Source organism: Gorilla gorilla, chromosome 10 (genome assembly GCF_029281585.2).
Source record: "Gorilla gorilla gorilla isolate KB3781 chromosome 10, NHGRI_mGorGor1-v2.1_pri, whole genome shotgun sequence".
Lineage (NCBI taxonomy): Eukaryota > Metazoa > Chordata > Mammalia > Primates > Hominidae > Gorilla > Gorilla gorilla.
In genome coordinates this window covers 26286082-26307708 of record NC_073234.2, presented here as the reverse complement: position 1 = coordinate 26307708, position 21627 = coordinate 26286082, and the positions used below count along the sequence as shown (strand labels likewise).

The window sequence follows — 21627 nt, the reverse complement described above, 5'->3', positions numbered from 1 at the left end:
TTAATGCTTCATCCCACCTCCTAGAGGGCTGGAACAAAGAAGATATTCAATAAGACAAATAAAATAACCCTTTTTCAGCATATAATATTTTCCTGAATTTCCCTTTGTTTATTTCAGTTTCAGTTTTGTTTGCATTTCATGTTTGCCTATCACAATTAGCCTTTCTTTTAGTCATGGAGTTTTCTTTGTGAATTTACCTAGGGTGTATCTTTTGGTGGGCTGTCCAACTCATTCATTTCTTTGACTCCTCTTAGGCCTATATTATATCTCCATTGGTTTTGAATGTCACTAAATTTTGGACTAGCTACTTTGGGAGGGAAATGCAGCAGTTGCATTACACAAAGAACATGACTAATTGGCCTTTCCTGGTTTGACCTCATCAGAATTAAGATTAAGTTCAGCTCAACGTATGAAAAAATTATAGAAAATTTACACAAGTTCCCCTTACACTGAACTGAGGAAAATAAAGATGCTATGGATACCTTTATTTGGGATAGAAGAGAAAAACAGACATGGAAATTAGAAATAACAAAATATTGATACCATTCATATGCTAAATAATTCTATTCTGATGCTCTATTGCTGCATAACAAAATCACCCAGAAACTTCATGGTGTAAAATAACAGCCATTTTATTGTGCTTGTTGATATGGTTTGAATTTCTGTCCTCGCCCAGATCTCATATTGAATTGTAACCCCTAATGTTGGAGGTGGGGCCTGGTGGGAGGTGATTGGATTATGGGGGGCAGTTTCTAATGGTTTAACACCATCCCCCTTGGTGGTGTTGTGGCAATAGTGAGTGAGTGAGTTATCACAAGATTTGGTTGTTCGAAAGTGTAAGGCACCTCCCCCATCTTTCTCTTCCTCCTGCTCCAACCATGTGAAGATGTATCTGATTTCCCCATTGCCTTCCGCCATCTTTATACGTTTCCTGAGGCCTCCCGAGAAACAGATGCCACCATGCTTCCTGTACAGCCTGTGAAGCCATGAGCCAATTAAACCTCTTACAGAAACCCAGTTTCAGGTGTTTCTTTATAGCAATGCAAGAATAGACTAATTCACTTAAAGATTCTGTAGGTTAGGGTTTTGTTCAAGACATAGCAGGGATGGCTTCTTTTTGTTCCAGAATGTCTAAGCCTTTAGCCAGAAAGTTATGAACAACTGGGGGCAATTCAAGTGACCAGGGGCTGAACTTATCTAAGGCGGAGCTGAGAAATACATAGAAATGTCAATGATAGGCAATGATAGAAATATCCCCTATGTATGTTGGCTATAAAATAGTCACACGTGGCTAGTGAGCATTTGAAATATGGTTAGTAATACTGAGGCTCTGTACTTTTAATCTTATTTAATTTTTATTAATGTGAATTTAAAAAGCCACGTGTGACATGTGGCTAGTATCTACCATATCAGACAGGTCAAATATCGCTTTCTTGGCTCATAGGTTTAGTACCTGGGGTAAAAGGACGTAAAAGCTGGGCTCACGTGGGACAATGAGCCAGAGGGCCTGCACATGGCCTCTGCATGTGGTTTGGACATTGTGACCTCAGAGTAGTTGGACTGCTTACATGTGGCTTAGGACTCCAAGAGTAAATATTGCAGTGATTAAGAAAAAACTGCATGGCTTTTCATGATTTAGCTTTAGAATTATTATAGCATTTTTATTAGTTGAATTAGTCACAAACCATTCTAGATTTAAGGACAGAGTACACAGACTCCTAAGATATCAATAGAAGAAGTGCCAAAGTATGTATCGTATGTTTTAAAACTTGCATACTCTCTCTCTCTCTCTTTTTTTTTTTGAGACGGATCTCACTCTGTCACCCAGGCTGGAGTGCAGTAGTGTGATCTCGGCTCACTGCAACCTCTGCCTCCTGGGTTCAAGCGATTCTCCTGCCTCAGCCTCCCGAGTAACTGAGATTACAGGAGCACGCCACCAAGCCCAGCTAATTTTTGTATTTTTAGTAGAGACAGGGTTTCACCATGTTGGCCAGGCTGGTCTCGAACTCCTGACCTCAGGTGATCCACCTGCCTTGGCCTTCCAAAGTGCTGGGATTACAGGCGTGAGCCACCGTGCCTGGCCTAAAACTTCCATACTCTCTAAAAGATTTGGTATTATATCAGAGAGCAGTTTTCTCCATTTTCTTAAACTTTGCATATTTTATAAATAATCTGCATTAGTGAGGTTGATAATGAAGAAATATGCTGATCATAAACTCTAAATATATACTGCATTTTTCTATATGGGGGCTTAGAGTTTCTAGCCCAGGGTGGTAGATGAATCAAAGGGATACATCATACAAATGAATAACTTTTAAGCAAAAGATGGCATTTTAAAACTATGAAGGTGAATCTACTTCAATTTTGCATGTTAACAAATGAGGGTTCAAATTTGAATGCAGAACTTTCCATGTAAAATACAACCAGAGTCAATAGTAGCAGGGAATATAATATTTGCCTTGAAAATCACTAGCTGATACCCTCAAGGGAAAAAAACTTGTATATTTTACAATTTAGTTGAAATCTAATTTTAGAGCACACCTTGGATCTCTCCAGACTCCACCAATGGCCATCAATAAAACAGAAAGAAGTCACTCCTTTGGATATATAAATCTATAACAGTGCAGCTAGGATCAATCAGCCAATGGTGTATTGAAGGCAGAGATTCACTATGTAGAGGCATGTCAAGCATTTGGGAGACACTGTTTATAAGAATTCTTGTAGTGTAATTCATAATGGGGACTGTGGGAAATTGATTCATTGTATTGGTTAATATCATTGACTGAATCAGGAACTGAAAGGTCTCCCTGATTGATTTTATTCTCAACTGCTTGGCCATCTCCAGGATATGTTTCCTGTAGATAACAATTTTAGCTATCTCTTTCAATATAGGCTATGAGAAAATGCCTGATTCTAAGAATCTTGCAGTAAGTTTTGACATTCTCTGGACAGGATCCAGCTATTTCTGCCTGTCCTGTACCACCTGCCTCAGTGTCTTCTATTTCCTCAAGGTAGCCAACTTCTCCAACCCCATTTTCCTCTGGATGAAATGGAAAATTCACAAGGTGCTTCTCTTTATTGTACTAGAGGCAATGATCTCTTTCTGCACAACTTCCATTCTGAAGGAAATAATAATTAATAGTTTAATCTAAGAACGGGTAACAATAAAAGGCAACTTGACATTTAATTATATGGATACCATGCATGATTTCACTTCTCTGTTTCTCCTTCAGATGATGTTCATCCTTCCTTTTGTGGAAACACTGGCTTCCATTCTTCTCTTAATCCTCTCCTTATGGAGCCACACCAGGCAGATGAAGCTACATGGTATTTATTCCAGGGATCCCAGCACAGAAGCCCATGTAAAACCTATAAAAGCTATAATTTCATTTCTACTCCTCTTTATTGTGCATTATTTCATCAGTATCATACTAACATTGGCCTGTCCTCTTCTAGACTTCGTTGCGGCAAGGACTTTTAGTAGTGTGCTGGTATTTTTCCATCCATCTGGCCATTCATTTCTTCTAATTTTACTTCTAATTTTCAGCAAACTGAAGCAAGCTTCTCTCTGTGTCCTGAAGAAGATGAAGTATGCCAAAAAGGACATAATCTCTCATTTTTATAAACATGCCTGATGTGAGTGATGATATTCTGAGAAAGAAAAAAAGGAAGAACAGGAGGGCTACACATTTGTCTCTTTCACCTACCTCTTATTTTCTCATTATGTTCTATGATATATTGAGCATTATTGAAAATGCTTGCTGATTTAAATTAAGCAGAACAGATTGCTACCTTGTTTGCACCATATATGGAGATTATGTATTTAATAGTAAAATTCTAATATATTGAAAATGCATTTTACATTAGGCACTGTGAACAATATAATAGATTACTCTATCTTTAAATTTTATTAATATGTTGCATAAGCATTAGAATAGAATAGAAATACATCAAGAATTATAATATCTATGTATGTGTATAGAGTGTATATAAAATCAGATTTATATGTACAAACACATAGGGATTTAGTTCCTATCCTAAAAATGATGATCAATTGATAATTTAAAACTAGAAAGGAAAACTCAAATGAAAATAGTTAGTAGAGTCTACAGCTTAGTGAAAACTTTGAGGATATGAAACAAAGTCAATTGAAGTGCACATCACTAAGAGTTATTTCCAAATATAAGCCCTATTCTATTAATATTTTCAGTCATTTTCAGTTAAAAACACTAAGCAACTTTGACCATCAAAAATGTTACAATCTTGACCATCTACAACAGACTTGGACTGTAGAATCTGAATCTTTGGACTAACAATAAAATTTTACTCAATTGGTTAACTGTGTAAGGAAGGCAAGGACACATATTAAAAAATCAGTAAGATTTTAAGTAAGCAAAATTGGAGGACTGCTGCTGGCATCTAGTGTAGAGTTACCAGGTTTAGTAAATAAAAATATAGAAGGCCAAGACGATAGTAACAAATACAGGATCTCATTTGATGAAAGTCACTGTGTAAAGAAAGAAAAATAAATAAAGTTTTGAAAAGAAAAACAAATCAGGGATAACCAATCAGTTTACAGAATTGAATTTAATAAGAACGTCTCCTCTTAAAAATGTAATGAGAAAGCATGTAAAAATAGCAGGTTAAATAAAAGAACACAATCGCAAGTTTAAGGTAACAGTAATAAATACTTAAAATGAAATAATTGGAAGCAGATTTTGAAGCACAATTACGTTCTCTCTAAGAAAAAAAGAACATATTGCAAGCAAATAATATAGTTTTCAGCAGTAAAGTCAAAAGACAAATTTTCAACATTGCAGAAAGTATTTTAAAAAGTTAATTATATAGTAATCGATAGAACAAAAAGTAAACCCTAGAAAAATAACCTGGACATTGCAGGCCTAAAACGAAATTTTAAATGTGTGAATAAAATTAAAATATCCAGAGAATAGACCACGAGATTTCCATGTGCAAAGGATGAAATCCCTTTAGGACAGTGGTTCTCCACACAGGGCAATTTTGCCCCCCTAGGGGACATTTAATAATGCCTGGAGACATTTCAGTTAAAATTGGACGGATGCTGCTGGCATCTATTGTAATGTTAACAGATTAAGCAAATAAAAATATAGGAGGCCTAGTTAAATTTACATTTCAGACAAAAGAAAAAACAACAAGAATAAATTTGTAAATAAGTATTACTTGTGATAACCGTAATATGAGTTTACATCATAATGTAAGTGTGCTATGGAGGACCAATTACAGACCTGCAGCATTGATAATTGGATACACAGACAATGACAATTATTTGTTGCTTATTTGAAATTCAGATTGAACTGACACACCCTGTATTTTACCTGGTAACTGTACGAGGACAAGGATGCTGCTCAATATCTCACAATGCACATGACAGCCCCTCACAACAGAATTATCCGGCATAAAATGTAAATTGTTCTAAAGTTAAAAATCATGCTCTACGAAGATGTAATAATGAAAAGCACAAATTCCATAATAGCAATTAGGACTGAAAAAATAAAATCAGTTACTGATACAAGATTTCACACACACCAGCTGCCTTCCTTATCTCTGAAATGTCCAACTTACCATACTTAGGGTCTGATTTCTGCACATACATCCCCAGTTCACACTTGCTTCCAAGCAGGCCTTACTTTGAGTCAGGAATGATTTGGGCTGCTTTAGTCCTTCACCAATTGCTGATTAATGAGCTGTGATGGCTTCCAGTTAAAATAATTTGTGGGTGAAAAATTCACAAATATACTTCATTTTTAAAAATTAGAGTATAGAAATTCTCAAAGCTGTGTTCTTGTTTATAGGGTACTGTGAATTCCTAAGCCCCATAATTCTGTAGATAGCTTGTTTATGGCAGTCTTCTATTTACCTCCATAACGATTTTAGATTTTACTTCTTTTTCTTCCTCCTATCATGATATGGGATATTCTGATAATGATTTTAGCAATTTTGCTAAGTGATAATCACAGACTTAATTTGAATCATAAAATGACATACCCCTTATGAAATAAGATTATTCACTTTCCTTTCAATCCTTTCTAACTGCTCCAGTGCTCTCAAAGGGTAGTGTCATCCCTGATGTCACAGTTCTCCTCCTGTCCCCCTTACCTCTGGACTCATCTCTCAATCTAAAATAAAAACAAATTGTATGCAAAAGAAAGAAACTTTTTTTAAAAAGTTACTTCTTATGGATTTAGTTCTGTCCAGGAAGAAAATAGATGATATATTCAGAATACTCTACAATCTTTGGCAACTGTGTAACCTTGATCTTGGGAATGGATGTTGGGAAAAAAATTCTCCATGAATGTATTGCACTTCTGCATCGTCTAGCTCTTATCTTGTGAGCAAACAGTACGTTTGATGAGCAAACAGAAGGGCCTCAACTAGGATCAGGTGAGCAAGGCACGCAGGGTGCAAAGTTTGAGGAGCCACTTGGTTTTAGGGCCCTGCAACCTATTGAATGCCTTTTTATGTTTTGTGCCCTAGGAGTCTCGTTCACTTTGCCCAAGACCAGGTCATGGCAGAGCCTTGGGATTTAGAAATAGGGTATCCCTCTTGGTCAGAAGGCAGATTTGTTTAAAGATAAAGACTCTTCTTCTTCTCTTCTTCTTCTTCTCTCCAGAGATATTTGCTTACATTCCAGTGTAAAGCTTCTTCCTCAGAAGGCAAGATGGACAGGTTACTCACAGTGATCAAAGTTTTTAAGACTAGAGTTTCCTAATTTTGAGATTTCTCTTTTGATAGACACCACTATATGCACATGTAACATCAGTTTCTAATCTTATCCCTGTGAGGGGACTGAAGCTTGAAGAAATAGTACGATGATATTCCTCTGACTACTGCTAGTACTTCAGTGAATAATAAATCATCTTTTGCCTTCTGCAAGTACAACAAGTGACAAGCTAAGTTGTTAGCTTATAATAATTTTGGCAACAAGGATGGAACACAGCCCAAAGACCTGGCCTTCTGAGGAGAAAGTGAAGGATCCTACAAGCTGATTAATAGGATTTGCTGAAAGTCCATGGGAACTGGTAGCTAACATGTTGACTAAAATGTTTGTAATTGGTAAATAAATATTCTTCTATTATGTTGCTCATTAATGAGGACGATTGGGAAGTGGTTGAAAATTGAGTACCACTGGTAGAACTGAAACAGACTTCCAAACGACACTTTCAGATTTTGCTGTCTTCTCCAGATAACATTAGGTAGACAGATTAAAGATCTCCCAAAGTTGTTACAGGCCTTTGGTGGAAAGGTGAAAAGATTAAGGATCTCCCAAAGTTGTTACATTCAGATGCTTATTCAGTTAACCACTGAGTAGTGGCAATAATGCTTATTTGAAAGTAAATGTGTCTTGCATGCTGGCCTGAAGACACTTTCTCTATATTTCCCTGATAACTTCTTTACCTCTATTCTGATGTCAATTGCTTTAGGGATTCGGGCTGGGCCTGAGATCTTCCTGACCCAAGGGACACCAAAGACCCTACATAACCATCCCAACATATTGCAAAGCTTCAAGGAGAGTAGGGACTCAAATTAGTATAGCCCTGTTGGATATATGTGCACAAATCACCATTCTACTTGGTTCTGGGGGTTGGGGGAAGGGGTGCCGAGGGATGGAGGACAATAGCATGTGAGGAAGTACAAAAGAGACCCTACTGGGAGGTGCACTAGAAAGAAGGGCAAGAAGCCAAGAGGAAAAAAAAAAAGCCAACCCTCCCCTCCCCTCCCATCCCCTCCTCTTTCCTTCCCTTCTTTTCCTCCCACCTCAGCCACCCAAATGACTAGGACAACAGGCACACACCATCATGCCTGGATAATTTTTTAGTGTTTTGTAAAGACAGAGGAGTCTCACTATGTCACCCAGGCTGGTCTAGAACTCCTGGCCTTAAGCAGTCCTCCCACCTCTGCCTCTCCAAGTACTGATATTACAGGCATGAGCCACTGCACCGGGGAGGCCTACAGTCGTTCTTTATACTTTACCCTCTTTTTTCCTGCATTCTATAAATACTCAAATAGAAGATAGCAGGGCCTCCTGGCTACTGTGACAGCCTCTAACAAGCAGGTTTAGAAAGAAAAAGGAAAAAGAAGTGCCTGAGTTCAACTGATGAGGATTGAACAAACAGTGCACACACACACACACACACACACACACACACACACCAAAGTTAGGAAGACTTTGTGGATAGGGCCCTTTGGACCCATTCGATGCACTGCTTTTTATTGTCTTTATATCTGTATGTATGGTGTGATATTAAATACTTAAAATATTATCTCATAAGTGCCAGAGAGATTGACCCAGGGAAAAGCACCAAAAATGTTAGTGGGACAAACTCCCTGGCCATTTGAGCCAGTTGGTGGAGCATAATTTATCATGAGTGCCTTCACCCTCCAATGTCCGAACCTACCCTTATTGGGCTTTTTGTGTATTGCAAAAAGAGAAAATCCCTCTGTGCAAGATAAAACAGAAAATTACTCAATGTACTCAAAACAACTCACAAAAAATCGACCATTTCTCAAGGAATGAAACAATCAAGAAATTACAACCTTGAAATGACTTAGATATTAAAATGACCAAAGACTTTACAGGAGTTGTTTTACCCATCCTTCATGAGGTCAAGGTAGACACTCAAAATGAATGGAGAGGAAAAACTTGTCAGCAGAAAAATAGGAATTATAAATTATAAATTAAGAAAACAGATATTTTAGAAATGAAAAATATAATGTCTTAAAAAACCTTTATTGGGCATGATAAATAGCATAAAGAAAATGATGGAGGAAAGACAGTGTTCTTGAGGTTGGATCAATAGAAATTATATACTCTAAACAATACAGGGTAAAATAATTGAAAAAATTATACATCATATCATGAATATGAAAGGCTATAACAAATGATGTACTATTCATGCATTCTGAGTTTCAGAAAAGCAGAAGAAAGAGGTTGATGTTGAAAGAGGACTCAGAGAAATAATGATGAAAAATTTTCCAAACACAGCAAAGAGCATAAACCTACAGATTCAAGAAGCTGAGCAAATCCCAACCAGAATACAACCAATGAAATCCATGCCAGGGAAATTCATTGTCCAATTTCTGAAAATTAAAGACAAAATATTGAAAGCAGAAAGAAGGAAATGACATCATAGTTATAGGGAAAATGCAATATAAATAATAGTGGTTATTATCACCAGAAATCAGAAATAACAGTAGAAAGGAGCACAAATATTTAAAGTGCTCAAAAGAAGAAATGGTCTACCAGATGTTTATGTTCAATAAAAATATCCTTCATTAATGTAAAGGAAATCCAGGCATTCTAAGAAAAAAAGAAAAGCTAGAAACCTAGGAGAATTTCTTTCCAACAAACCTATCTTTAAATAATAGCCAAATGAAGTTCTGTAAACATAAAGGAAAGAATAGAAGAGGAATTTGTGGAACATCAAGAATGAAGTAAAAATAACAGAAAGGGGGAAAGTGGGCAAACACAATATATCTTCCTTTTTCACTTGAGTTTTCTTCATATGTTTTAACCAGCCATTGCTAGCATTGAAGATGGAAGAGAGACAGGAAATGTGGAAAAATGACATTCTTCTCTAGAGCCTCTAGGAGGAAACTCAGCCTTGACACATGGATTTAACTCAGTGAACCCCAGTTCAGATTTCTGACCTACAAAACTGAAAAATAATAAATTCATTTTGACCTAAAAATTATAAAGGGATGTAAGGTTTCCATACTTCACTAAAACTGGTAAAAAGTGTACACCACTAGATTATAAGCTATGTACATGTAAAGTAAAACATAGAAGAATCACTAAAAACACTGTTCAGAGAGATACACTCAAAAATTATACGGATCAACTAAAATAGAATTATAAAACACTTTCAGTGGCCCCATAGGAGATCAGGAAAAAGAAAACAATCAAAAGTAGTATAAATAAAAAACAAAAAATATGACAGCTCTAAAATATCAAAAAATGCATTAAGTGTCAATGGTTATTGAAAGTAAATTTTTGCCATCTCAGTTTGTGATTTACGCTTTTGCATAGATATATGCTTTAAGTCACAAATATTTGTTTAACAACTAATTATACATAAACTCATTCATATTCTCATGCAAATATCTGGAAGAAGCCTGGGTGAGTCTCTCCAACTCTCACTGAGCCAAACCAGGTCTAGATGGGTAAGGTGTCCATCCTGTGTGTTCTATGAAGATTAACAGCCTCCCAAAGTCACACACTTCCTAATTCTCAGACAAGTGAATATATTAACTTACATGACAGAGGGAAATTACATTTGCGAATCAATTGACCTGAATTTAGAAAGGTTATCCTGGATTATCCAGGTGGACTCAATGTAACCATAAGGTCATTAACTGCAGAAGAGGGAGGCAGAAGAGTCAGTGCAAGGGCGACGTGATGCTATGTGATGGGAGGCTCAAGTGGCTATTGCTGGCATTGAAGATGGAAGAGGGCCAAGGAATGTGGACAAAAAATGGGTTCTTCTCTAGAGACTCCAGAAAGGGACTCAGCCTTGACAGGTGGATCTAAGTGAGTAAGACCCATTATACATACTATGCTTCTCTAGTTTGCCACAATTACTTAATTTCCTGTAATTTAGTGTTAGCCTTGTTCTAAAGATAAGCACCTTCTTAGAAAGCGGTGGATAGCAGAGTGATACTCATGGCTAATGAACAATTTGCTATATTTTCTAAATTGAAAACAACATCGACAACATCCGGTTAAACTGGAATTACAAAGAGAAGAGAAAATCAACTTAATTTTTCCTCATTTACTACAATGACCTTAGCCATGTGACTTAATTTCTTTAGATGTAATTTTTTTTTTTTGTATTTTTAGTAGAGATGGGAAAAAATTAGTCAGGCATGGTGGCGAGGGCCTGTAATCCCAGCTACTTGGGAGGCTGAGGCAGGAGAATTGCTTGAACCCGGGAGGTGGAAGTTGCAGTGAGCTGAGATCATGCCACTGCACCCCGGCCTGGGTGACAGAGCAAGACACCATCTCAAAAAAAAAAAAAAAGAAATATGCTAAATTAATTGTGAAATATATATATTTATGGACCATTAACATCAAATTTAAAAATATAGAAGATATCTTTAATAGTTAATTGGCCATAATAGTGTCACCAAACTTTTTAGACAAGTCAAAGCAAGTTGAAGTCTCAGAGACTATTGTGTTTATTTGCTAACTGTATTATCAGAATGCTTAGTTGGTGCAATTAATAAAATAATTCTGCCAATTCATAACACTGCCAGACCACAGCGACCCAATGAAACTCACTGACTCTCAGAGAAGTTTATTCCCTCTGCCAATGTTCATCTTTCCTGGCAAACCATCTTTATTGTTCCAGGCAAACTAGAGCATGGTGAAGTCGAAGAAGATTCTACTTTCCGTTCCATTCAGAGAGCTTCCTGGTTTTCAAAAAAGAGTGAGGCATGTGGGTGTGAAAGAGCTGAGGCATGAAATTTGGATCTTATCACAAGTGCAGAAGAAAAAACAGGAGATTTGAAGCATAAATGTGATATAACCTAATTTCTACTTTTAAATGATCACTTTGATTGTTGTGAGGGAACTGATATGGGATGAGCTGGGGGAAGAACATTACCAAGACCAGCTGGAGGCTGGTAAAGTCCTCCAGGAGAGAGCATCATGACTGAACAATCACCTTCTAGTAAAGATCAGGCAAGTGGTCATATTTGGGACGTATTTTGAAAGTGGAGGCAATTAGATCGGCCAATGCATAAGTTCCTGGAGGGGAGCGAGGATTTTTGAACCACTAGGTAAACACCTGTCAGTGACCGAGAAAATGTTGGGATGTGTTATGAGAGATGAAGCCTAAAATTTCATATGTTGAAGACTGGCCCTTCAGGGCCTCAGAATATGAACATCTATAGTAGAAGGCAAGTGTGGTGCTGAGGGCTGCCACCCACCTCTAGGTACCCAAGCTCCTGCAGCAGTCCTGCTTCTCCCTTTCACCCACCCTCACTCACAGACAGTGTCCCTTTCAGCTCTTCCATTACCTCTGTTTTTGATGTGTCTAGTGAGAGCATAGCTGATATTTATGCCTTCCTGATACACTAGTCTCTCGCTGATTGCTGACATTGGAGCAGGTTAGGGAGCAGACCTGAGCTGAGTGACCTTCAGGAGGATTTCCTGTTCTTTTCCTGTACTCTGCTGCCAAGGAGAAACCTGTCTTGCACCAGGCCTGCAGCTTCCTCAGTCCCCTACATCATCAGGCAATATCTGCCTGGCACTCCTCTTTGTTCCTTTTCTCTGACCTTCCTTTTTGACATGATGGTTGACCTGAAGTCACCGAGGCAGGACTGCTCATCTCCAGGTCCTATGGGAAACAGTACCTGGTGAAACCAGAGACAATAATCTCCATAACGCATTGGGAGCTGCTGGGCTCAAGCAACTACTCTGTGCCTGAGATACAACTCATAAAGCCCAGCTAGAGCTGATCTACTTCCCACAGGGCCAGAGAAGAATTGCCAATTAAGAATGCATTCCCCCGTGAAATAGGTCTACATTTATTCCAGGGAAAATACCAATCTGCCTGGGTCCCTTACAAGAACAATGTCGTCTGTAGCAAAATCTAATCTACTAGGAAGCCTTCTTGTATTATTATCTGCAACTTTTCAGAAGAGCCAGACCAGACCCTCATATGCCCAGCACAGGATCCACTCATGCACACCTGTCTAGGGCCTTGTCTTTATGATTTTCTGTCACATGGCTTCTCAGCCATGCCTCCAACCAAGCTATCCTCAAATAAAGACTAACCATGCACAAAAAGTGAAAAATTACACAAGACCTACTCAAGGTCTGAAATGGAAAGTGCAGCTGGTGATTCTGAGTAGTATATTTTATGAATTGATGAACAGGGAATTTCTAGGTATCACAGAGCAATCAGCAGCTGAGGAGAGAGCGACCTAACCAGGACTCTGACAGGGCTTTTTGGAAACTTAATTTTTGGAGCAATCAGCAGCTGAGGAGAGAGCTACCAAACCAGGACCCTGACAGGGCTTTTTGGAAACTTAATTTTTTATTGTCAAATTATACAGACAAAAATGAAAGTAAAGGTAGTGAGGAGTACCACACACCTTTACTTAGAAGGATAAATAAAGGACACCTTTGTAGGGAGAAAAAAAAAGATATAGGACGAAAAGTAAACATGGCAAGGTAGACTCAGAATACAAAATATCAACAAATAAGTGTGAGAAAAAGAATGAGAAAGAATGAGTATTAGAATATTACAGATAAAAATCCTTGGTGAGAAAGAACACTCTGATGAAACAGGTGACATAATTACTGAGTAAAAGCAGAAGACCAATCAAGGCAATTGAGGCTTGGACAGATATTACAAATTATCTTAGATGAATGTATAATTGTGGCCATTTCATTATCAGTGATGACAATTACAATATTTATTAGAAGAAATAAAGTAGAGGATGAATTCTATAGAATATTCTGGAGAAAGTGGAGGTCTTAGCTATATGACATTGTGTGGCTCACTTAGGGAACCATATATTCAGTTTGTTCAGGTCTAGAAATTCCTTGGTGGTTTCTGTGTTCAGATTTGCTTTAATAAACCCTAAAGATATTTTTAAAATACAAATATTTTAGCTTGCCTGTGTTGTGTAGCACCAAGGCTTGCCTGAGTGTAGTGAGATTCACAGAAGTTTGGACAATTCTTGTAGCCTGAGCAGGCTGCGAGCACCTTTCTCTCATATATGTGTGCCTGGGAGTGTGCTGTCCTCACACATCTCACAGATAAGCAAGACCATCTCTGTTACATGAAAAATTTAGCTAAATGTGAAAATATCCACGCACACACATCATGAGAGATGGAAAGAGGCTATCAAAACAGTCAGAGATGTTGACCATCTTCACTGTTAGCTGTAGGATCAGTGTCCACCCCCCAACACACCCACACAAACTCACATACACAGAAATGAAAAGCACAGTGAAAAGCAGAATAGCAGTCTTTCCAAACAGATTGAAAACCAAAAGATGTCTAAAGTTCAATCCTGACACTGTGCTGACTGCTTGGACACAGTTCCATCAAAACATTTGTCCAAGTCATAGTTGTGCCTTTTAGGAATTAGACACAAACAATATCCTACCCAACCCTTCCTGCTGGGCTAGAGTCCCAAAAGAAATGAGGGACACACTTGACCAGAAGTAAGCAAAGCAGAACCCAGTCTCTGAGGCGAGGAGGCCCACCTGGTAGGGAGCTCAAATGCACCATTGTCCTGCTTGTCTTTATAAAGGGAGCTGCCACGTTTCTCCCAGCACAAAGTTGGGAGTGACACCAGAGCCTCCTGCAAGATGCTTCTGATTCTGCTGTCAGTGGCCCTGCTGGCCTTCAGCTCAGCTCAGGACTTAAATGAAGGTAAGATGAATTGGGGGAAGATATTGTGACTCTGATTGGGGTTTACAGGCAAATGCTATAGAGGAGGAAAGTGGAGGGAAGAGAGGAGGATGAGAAAACAGATGGGACTGCAGAGTTCTCATGCCGAGGATCAGAAGATCTATTGTACCTCCATTCCTCATCAAGGCCTCATAGTTTATTTCTTGCACAAATAGAATCCAATAAAGAATTCATACTAGGGGTGTGAGAGAGTGAGATTTTCATTACATAGAGACATCGGACTGCTGTGAAGGATGTGGAGAATGCAAGACAGATTCAGGGAAGTACAGCTGTGAAGATCCCGTACTGATCCCAGTAGACAGGGATGATGGTGGCCTTGCTGTACAGTGGATGAGCAGTGATGAAGGAGATAAACACATGTCAGAGCTACTGCTGAGGCAGAGAATTGGGTAAACACTTGTCTCTGTCTACATAGAGTTAGAGAATAACCAGAGTGAAACATTGTTATTTTTCTCTCTCCTGAATGTAGTATTTCAATGTGCTGGGAATGGTATGTGTAAGATTATATCCAAGTGGCTATGTCTGGTGGTTCCTGTTGAGAAAGCTTGCAAACATAGGCAACATATTTACAGATGAAAGAGGGCAGAAGAATCCCCAAATATGTCATTGAAATACTCAGAGCAGTTTAACTAAATAAGCGCTAAGGGTTTACAGGCAAACGCTATAGAGGAGGAAAGTGGAGGGAAGAGAGGAGGATGAGAAAACAGATGGGACTGCAGAGTTCTCATGCCGAGGATCAGAAGACCTATTGTATCTTCATTCCTCATCAAGGCTTGGGGAATCATAAGAGTACAAACAGGGGCCCTTCTATGTTGAGTTCCTGGTTGACGCTCAGTGTAGTAACAATCCTGCTTTCCCTTACATCTTCTTCCACTTCCAGTAGCATCAGAGAGTGGCGGATGAGATCACAAAGGGGATGCACAGGGTGTGATCAGAGGTCCTTTATCCTCTTAGAACACTATGAGCCCTGAATGATTCAGGAAGTAACTTTTCCCATCATCATGTACTTCTTTTCTAGATGTCAGCCAGGAGGATGTTCCCCTCGTAATATCAGGTAAATCCCAATAAATTCTCAGTAAACTCTGTCTCCATTTTTCCCTGAAAAATTGATCAGTTCTCCAGTGTCTTCTTATCACCATTTTCTTGTCAGGAATTGGCTAATACCAATGCCCCAAAGATATAAACAGTTTTCTCCCAACCTTGATTCTGGGGACCAAGAGTAAAGAAATTAGATTTTTCATCACCCTTATGTGGATTAAGAGGAGTTCTAATTAGGAAGCCTTGGGAAGGGGGGAGGTTGGGAGTTGAGAGGCAGGTCAGGGAGAGAGGGGCCGGCCGTGTGGTGAAGACAGAGAGGTATGAAGACAGGAGGGTTTTCCAGCATGAGCTCAGCTCTTCTTGTTTCAACTCACACAGATGGAGGAGACTCTGAGCAGTTCCTAGATGAGGAGCGTCAGGGACCACCTTTGGGAGGACAGCAATCTCAACCCTCTGCTGGTGATGGAAACCAGGATGATGGCCCTCAGCAGGGACCACCCCAACAAGGAGGCCAGCAGCAACAAGGTCCACCACCTCCTCAGGGAAAGCCACAAGGACCACCCCAACAGGGAGGCCATCCCCATCCTCCTCAAGGAAGGCCACAAGGACCACCCCAACAGGGAGGCCATCCCCCTCCTCCTCGAGGAAGGCCACAAGGACCACCCCAACAGGGAGGCCATCCCCCTCCTCCTCAAGGAAGGCCACAAGGACCACCCCAACAGGGAGGCCATCCCCGTCCTCCTCGAGGAAGGCCACAAGGACCACCCCAACAGGGAGGCCATCAGCAAGGTCCTCCCCCACCTCCTCCTGGAAAGCCCCAGGGACCACCTCCCCAAGGAGGCCGCCCCCAAGGACCTCCACAGGGGCAGCCTCCCCAGTAATCTAGGATTCAATGACAGGTACGATTCCAGTTTATTATCCATCAAAGGCTCCAACTGCTACAGTTCTCCAACTTCATTGTGCCAATGAATCCTCTGAAAACCTGTTAATGTTGCCCTGTCCTGGAACACATTTCTAAAAATTGTTATTCAGATATTCTTGTATAGGGTATCAAGACCCTGTGTTTTACAGAAGCTCTTGAAGGCAATTCTGATTTTGAGAATCACTATCTTCAAATTACGTGTCTTAAGTAGGGTTGACAATGAGGACATAGAACCATGTTCCCCCTTTGGCTCTCTCTATTTTCTTTCCTCAAACTCAGACTCCCATTTAAAGTTTTCACCTGAACATGCTTTGCTCAGTCCTGCCTCACATCAGGCTTTCAGGTCCAGTATTCCTGCTAAGTGGTCCTTGAACTTTCAGTTGTAAAATGGTATCTCATTTTTAGTATACTTACATTTAAAGTCATACATGCTTAAGCTAAAAACTAATCTCACTGAACCGAAATGTACAGAGCTAAATAGTAAGAGCCTAACTCACCTTTCCTCCCTTCTATCCTTCTCAAAACCCCCACCTTTTTACTCTTTGGAATCTACTTTTTGAAATATATATTGCTACATAAATATATATAATGCTTTTATTACAAGCACTTATACCATACTGTATGTTCAGATTTGTGTCTTACTCACAGGAAAAATTTATTGTTTAGAAAACTTTCTCATGAGTTCATTTAGATCTCCTCAGTGTTTATTGGTTAGTTTGTTTTTACAATTGTATACTATTCTATTGTTTGGTTGTTCCGTAATCTATTTAACCAATCCCTGTCACTGGACATTAAGGCTGGATTCACATTCTCACTATTATATGATATGTTGCAGTGCCCATCTTTGTAAAAATAGCCCTTACATAACCAACAGCAGCAAAGCATGAACAACATAACAATAATTGTTTCTCTTTCTCATCTAAGCAACACTTTAAATCACATTATGTGCGATGGCTTAAAGAGTGAACAAAGAAAATATTATTAAGGAGAAGGGGGCTGTAGAAGGGATAGAGGGCAAGAGTAGGGGCTTGCATCTCCATCACTGCAGTAACCCCCAGTGAGGGATTAGACATTTCCTGCCATGTCAAGTGTTGTCTGTAATCTTCCTTGTTTGCTTGTCTTTTTCAGGAAGTGAATAAGAAGATAACAGTGTTTCAAATGCCGTGAAACATGGCATCATGCTCTAACTTCAGTATACCAATAAAACAATAAGCTTGCAATTTCTGCTGGTGGTGTCTCTTTCTGAGTGTTTGGGACTCTAGAATCTGAGACCCATGTTCACATTGTAAGAACATCCAGGACCCCTTCTCCTTGATGTTTCCAGCAAGCTTCTCTCCTCCTTATCCTTATTAAGTCATCCACCTGGGGAAGGAGTTCCACTGTTTCTTTCCTTCTCTGTCCTCTATAGCTCGAATTTAAATTATACAATTATTTTCAGGTCATTTCTTGATATTCTAGTCAGCTTATGAATGTAAGCAAAACAATACCAATGAAAGAAAATCCCAGAAGCTGAGAGAAATTTTAACAAGTTCGAAAGTAACCAATTTTGTTTTCTAGGGGAATGAGTATGGTTCTATGCCTCTATTCCCCAGAAGCCACTAGACCTATTTTCCCATATTTTATCACTGATCAGTTCTGTCCCTGCCTATGAGTCTTACTATTCTTAAGAAAACCTAAATGGATTTCATCAGAGGCAGCCTGACTTGAATGGGCAAAGAATTTGGAATCTCTCAGACTGCAGTTTAAGAACTCTGTCTTGCTAACTCTGGACTCATAGGAAGCTACTTAAGTCTCAGAGCCTAAGTTTCCTCTTCTAAATTTTTGAATAATCAAAATGGCTCCCCTAAAGGATGAAGACTAAGCAGATCACATACATGAAAAACTAGTGAATATAGTCATGTCTGCTTCACAATAATGATTTTAGGAAAGAACAGCAGACATGAAATTGTGAGGAATTAAATGCTCCCGAGTTAAAAATCAAGATTTCTTTGTCCAAAAAATCTAAGTACAATAGTCTCTGATATTGTTTTTTTCTAGGCTTTCAAACAAAATAGGAACACATTGAGTATTCGTATATTTTTTAGCGTTTTCTTTCTTGTCAGGCCCGTAAAATTCTAATTAGGTTTTTTTTTAAAAAATAGTATCTGCTTATGGAAATTTAATTATGACAATTAGAAATGCAGGCTTTTGAAATCTAAGAGCTTATGAATGTGTTAGTTAATATAGTGAAATATTGCCTGCATAATGTCAATTTTTTTATGTGTATCACCCAAGTTAAAATATCTAGAATGAGAAAACAGAGAAGCAATCTAATTTATAACAGACAGAAAGTCTAGTTCTTAAGCAAAAATAAAAGATACATACATCTTATAATTTCATTTAAAAAAACAGAAAACAATACAAACTTCAGAAATGAGAGGGAGAAATTAATCATAGATGTGTAAAATTTTGAAAAAGTCAGATAACATGATGTAAAACTCTTCTGATGTAAAAATTTCCATGAAATTAATATTACTTTAACATAAGTTATCAAATATGACTCAAGAAGTTTCAGAAAAATTGAATATAAAATAACCTAAGAGAAATGAGTGATGTTGATAGGAGACTCTCTGCAAGCAACTTTCAGTGTCATCTCCAATGTCAACGAACACAGAAAATTCTTATGTTGAATTTGTTAATCACTAAGAACAGATATTTCTAGTTTAAGTTTTTCTAATTTATAACAAAGGTTAAAAACATTCAGAATTCATTCTGTGAGGCTCATTAATGAAAATAAGTAGACCTGCAAAGGAAAAATACTCAGAAGTAAACAAACAAGTCAATGCTGTGCGGAAAATAATCCACCATGTTGAAAGAGGATGGTGAGGATGGCTCAGTATTAGAAAACTGCCACTGTCTCCACTGATAGCCTAAGTGCTTTCACTAAGAAGTTCAAAAACAATCAGAACAGAATGATCTCACCACAACAGCCACCAAGTTGACCAACCCACATGCAGCTGGGGCTGAGTTCTCTCCTATTATCCTAGGTGAAGCCTCCTTGCCTCTATCTTTTCCCTTCCTACTTGATTTTATATCTTATTGCCTAATCAAGGATTTTGATTCTGCACATGATCCTTTTGTCTTTTGAATCTTACCTGTATGCTCTATGAGATTATTTCAATCAGCACAAACTTGCTGAAACATCTCTTATTTTTACTAAGGTCTCCCTAAAGCTCTTAATGCTTCCTTACTGTGACATTATTTGTCCGCCTTCCTTATTACAAAGTTCTTGAAACATATGACTATAGTATTTCCTCCATTCACTCACCTCCAATATTTCTTTCACATTCATTATACAGGCTTTCATACTTTGCACTCCAATTTTGTGACGGTCATCTTTGAGCTTTATTCCAGTCAGTTTAGGAATCCATTTTCACTCTTGCATCTCATTTGACCTCTGAGCAATGTAACATTATTGAACATATCCTTCTTTTTGGAACAGTTTATCAAAATCTCCAGGGATGTCTCACTGTCTCCTATGGTTTCTTCTACCTCTGCTGCCTCCCTCCTGCAGCTACAAGTTTATCGTCTCTCAAATCTGTTTCATCTTGGTAAATAGCATCTATATTCATCAATGTGATTTAGCCAACTGCAAGTCATTCTTGACTCTTCCTCATACATCACATTACATCAGGTCAAATGGACTATGCTACTATTTTAAAGTTCAACCTTCAAGTACGTTTCTACTGCAGCCATTTTTAAGCACCATCATCACTATCTGCCCATCTAAGCAAGCCTCATTTCTACCTTACTCCAAATTGCAAATCTATTTTTTCTCAACAGTTCCCCACTGTAACTATTTAATAATCATATTACACATGTATCTTTTTTAGTGCATTTGCCCCTCTTTTACACCGTAAGAACAAAATCCTAATTTTGAGTGTGGTCAAGTTCCTTAGGGTAGAGCCCTACCAGTCTCTGAACTTATTGACTGCTCTATACCTAATTGATCCAGCTATGGCCACACTGGTCTTCTTTGTTGTCATCTCCTCCTCCTCACTCTTCCCACCTCCCTCCTTCTCCTCCCTTCTCCCTCCTCCTCCTCCTTCTTTTTCCTCTCCTCCTCCTCTTCATCCTCCTCCTCCTTCTTCTTTTTCTTTTTTCTTCTTCTTTCTTCCTCCTCCTCCTCTTCCTTCTTTTTTATTTCTCCTACTCCATCTCCCTCTTTTTCTTTTTTGAAAAAATATGCTTAAATTCGCCTTCAGTTTTATTTATTTATTTATTTATTTTTAGATGGAGTCTCATTCTGTCACCCAGGCTGGTGTGCAGTGGCAAGATATCGGCTCACTGCAACCTCCGCCTCCCAGGTTCAAGCGATTCTCCCGCCTCAGCCTCCTGAGTAGCTGGGATTACAAGCACGCACCACCATGCCTGGCTAATTTTCGTATTTTTAGTTAAGACGGGGTTTCACCATGTTGGTCAGGCTGGTATCAAACTCCTGACCTCGTGATCCACCCGCCTCAGCATCCCAAAGTGCTGTGATTACAGGCGTGAGCCACCGCACCCGGTCACCCTCAATTTATTTTTAAACTTTATTTTTATAAATATATGTGGTTCAAAGGTAATTTTGTTACATGTATACATTGCATAATGGTTAAATCATGGCCTTAGGGTTTCCATAACAAGAATAACAAACATTGCATTTACTAATTAATGTCTAACTCTTAATTCCCTCCCACCCACTCACTCTTCCAAGGCTTCAGTGTCTATAGTTCTACCCTCTATATCTATGTAAACACATTTTAGCACCTACTTATTAGTGACAACATGTTATACTTGACTTTCTGTATCTGGCCTTTTTCACATAGCATATTATCTGTCACATCCAGTTCCATTCGTATTGCTACAAAAGGAGTGATTTCTTTCCTTCTTTTTTTTTTTTTTTTTTTTTTTTTGCAGAGTAGTATTGCATTGTGTATATATCACGATTTCTTTACCTACAAACCCATTGATGGGTTTCCATTGTTTCCGTACTTAGGGTTTCCTAAGTATCCATTGATGGTTACTTAGGTTGATGCCATATCTTTGCTATTGTGTATGGTGTTTCAATAAACATAGAAGTGCAGATTTATTTTTCATATACTGATTTCATTTCCTCTGCATAGATACAGTAGTAAGATTGCTAGACTGAGAGTTCTTTGAGAAATCATACTGTTTTCC

General features: G+C 38.6%; 1 protein-coding gene and 1 pseudogene across 7 annotated transcripts in view; both read left to right on the top strand.

Moving 5' to 3' along the window:
* LOC129525947 (taste receptor type 2 member 30-like) overlaps positions 1-21627 on the top strand; it is a 189504-nt pseudogene that overhangs the window by 136223 nt on the left and 31654 nt on the right.
* The window catches only part of PRH1 (proline rich protein HaeIII subfamily 1), a 264900-nt gene that overhangs the window by 212692 nt on the left and 30581 nt on the right, over positions 1-21627 (top strand). For 5 of the 7 annotated variants that reach the window (XM_031000687.3, XM_055358683.2, XM_055358682.2 and 2 more), the window contains 4 exons: positions 14308-14429; positions 15487-15522; positions 15885-16405; positions 17557-17648. In XM_031000687.3, the coding sequence (XP_030856547.1) occupies positions 14308-14429; positions 15487-15522; positions 15885-16387 (661 nt within the window). In that variant the 3' untranslated portion in view covers positions 16388-16405; positions 17557-17648. Of the gene's footprint in view, positions 1-6401; positions 6421-14307; positions 14430-15486; positions 15523-15884; positions 16406-17556; positions 17649-21627 lie in introns of those variants that run through there. The other 2 variants (XM_055358685.2, XM_063694582.1) reach the window with 2 other exon arrangements.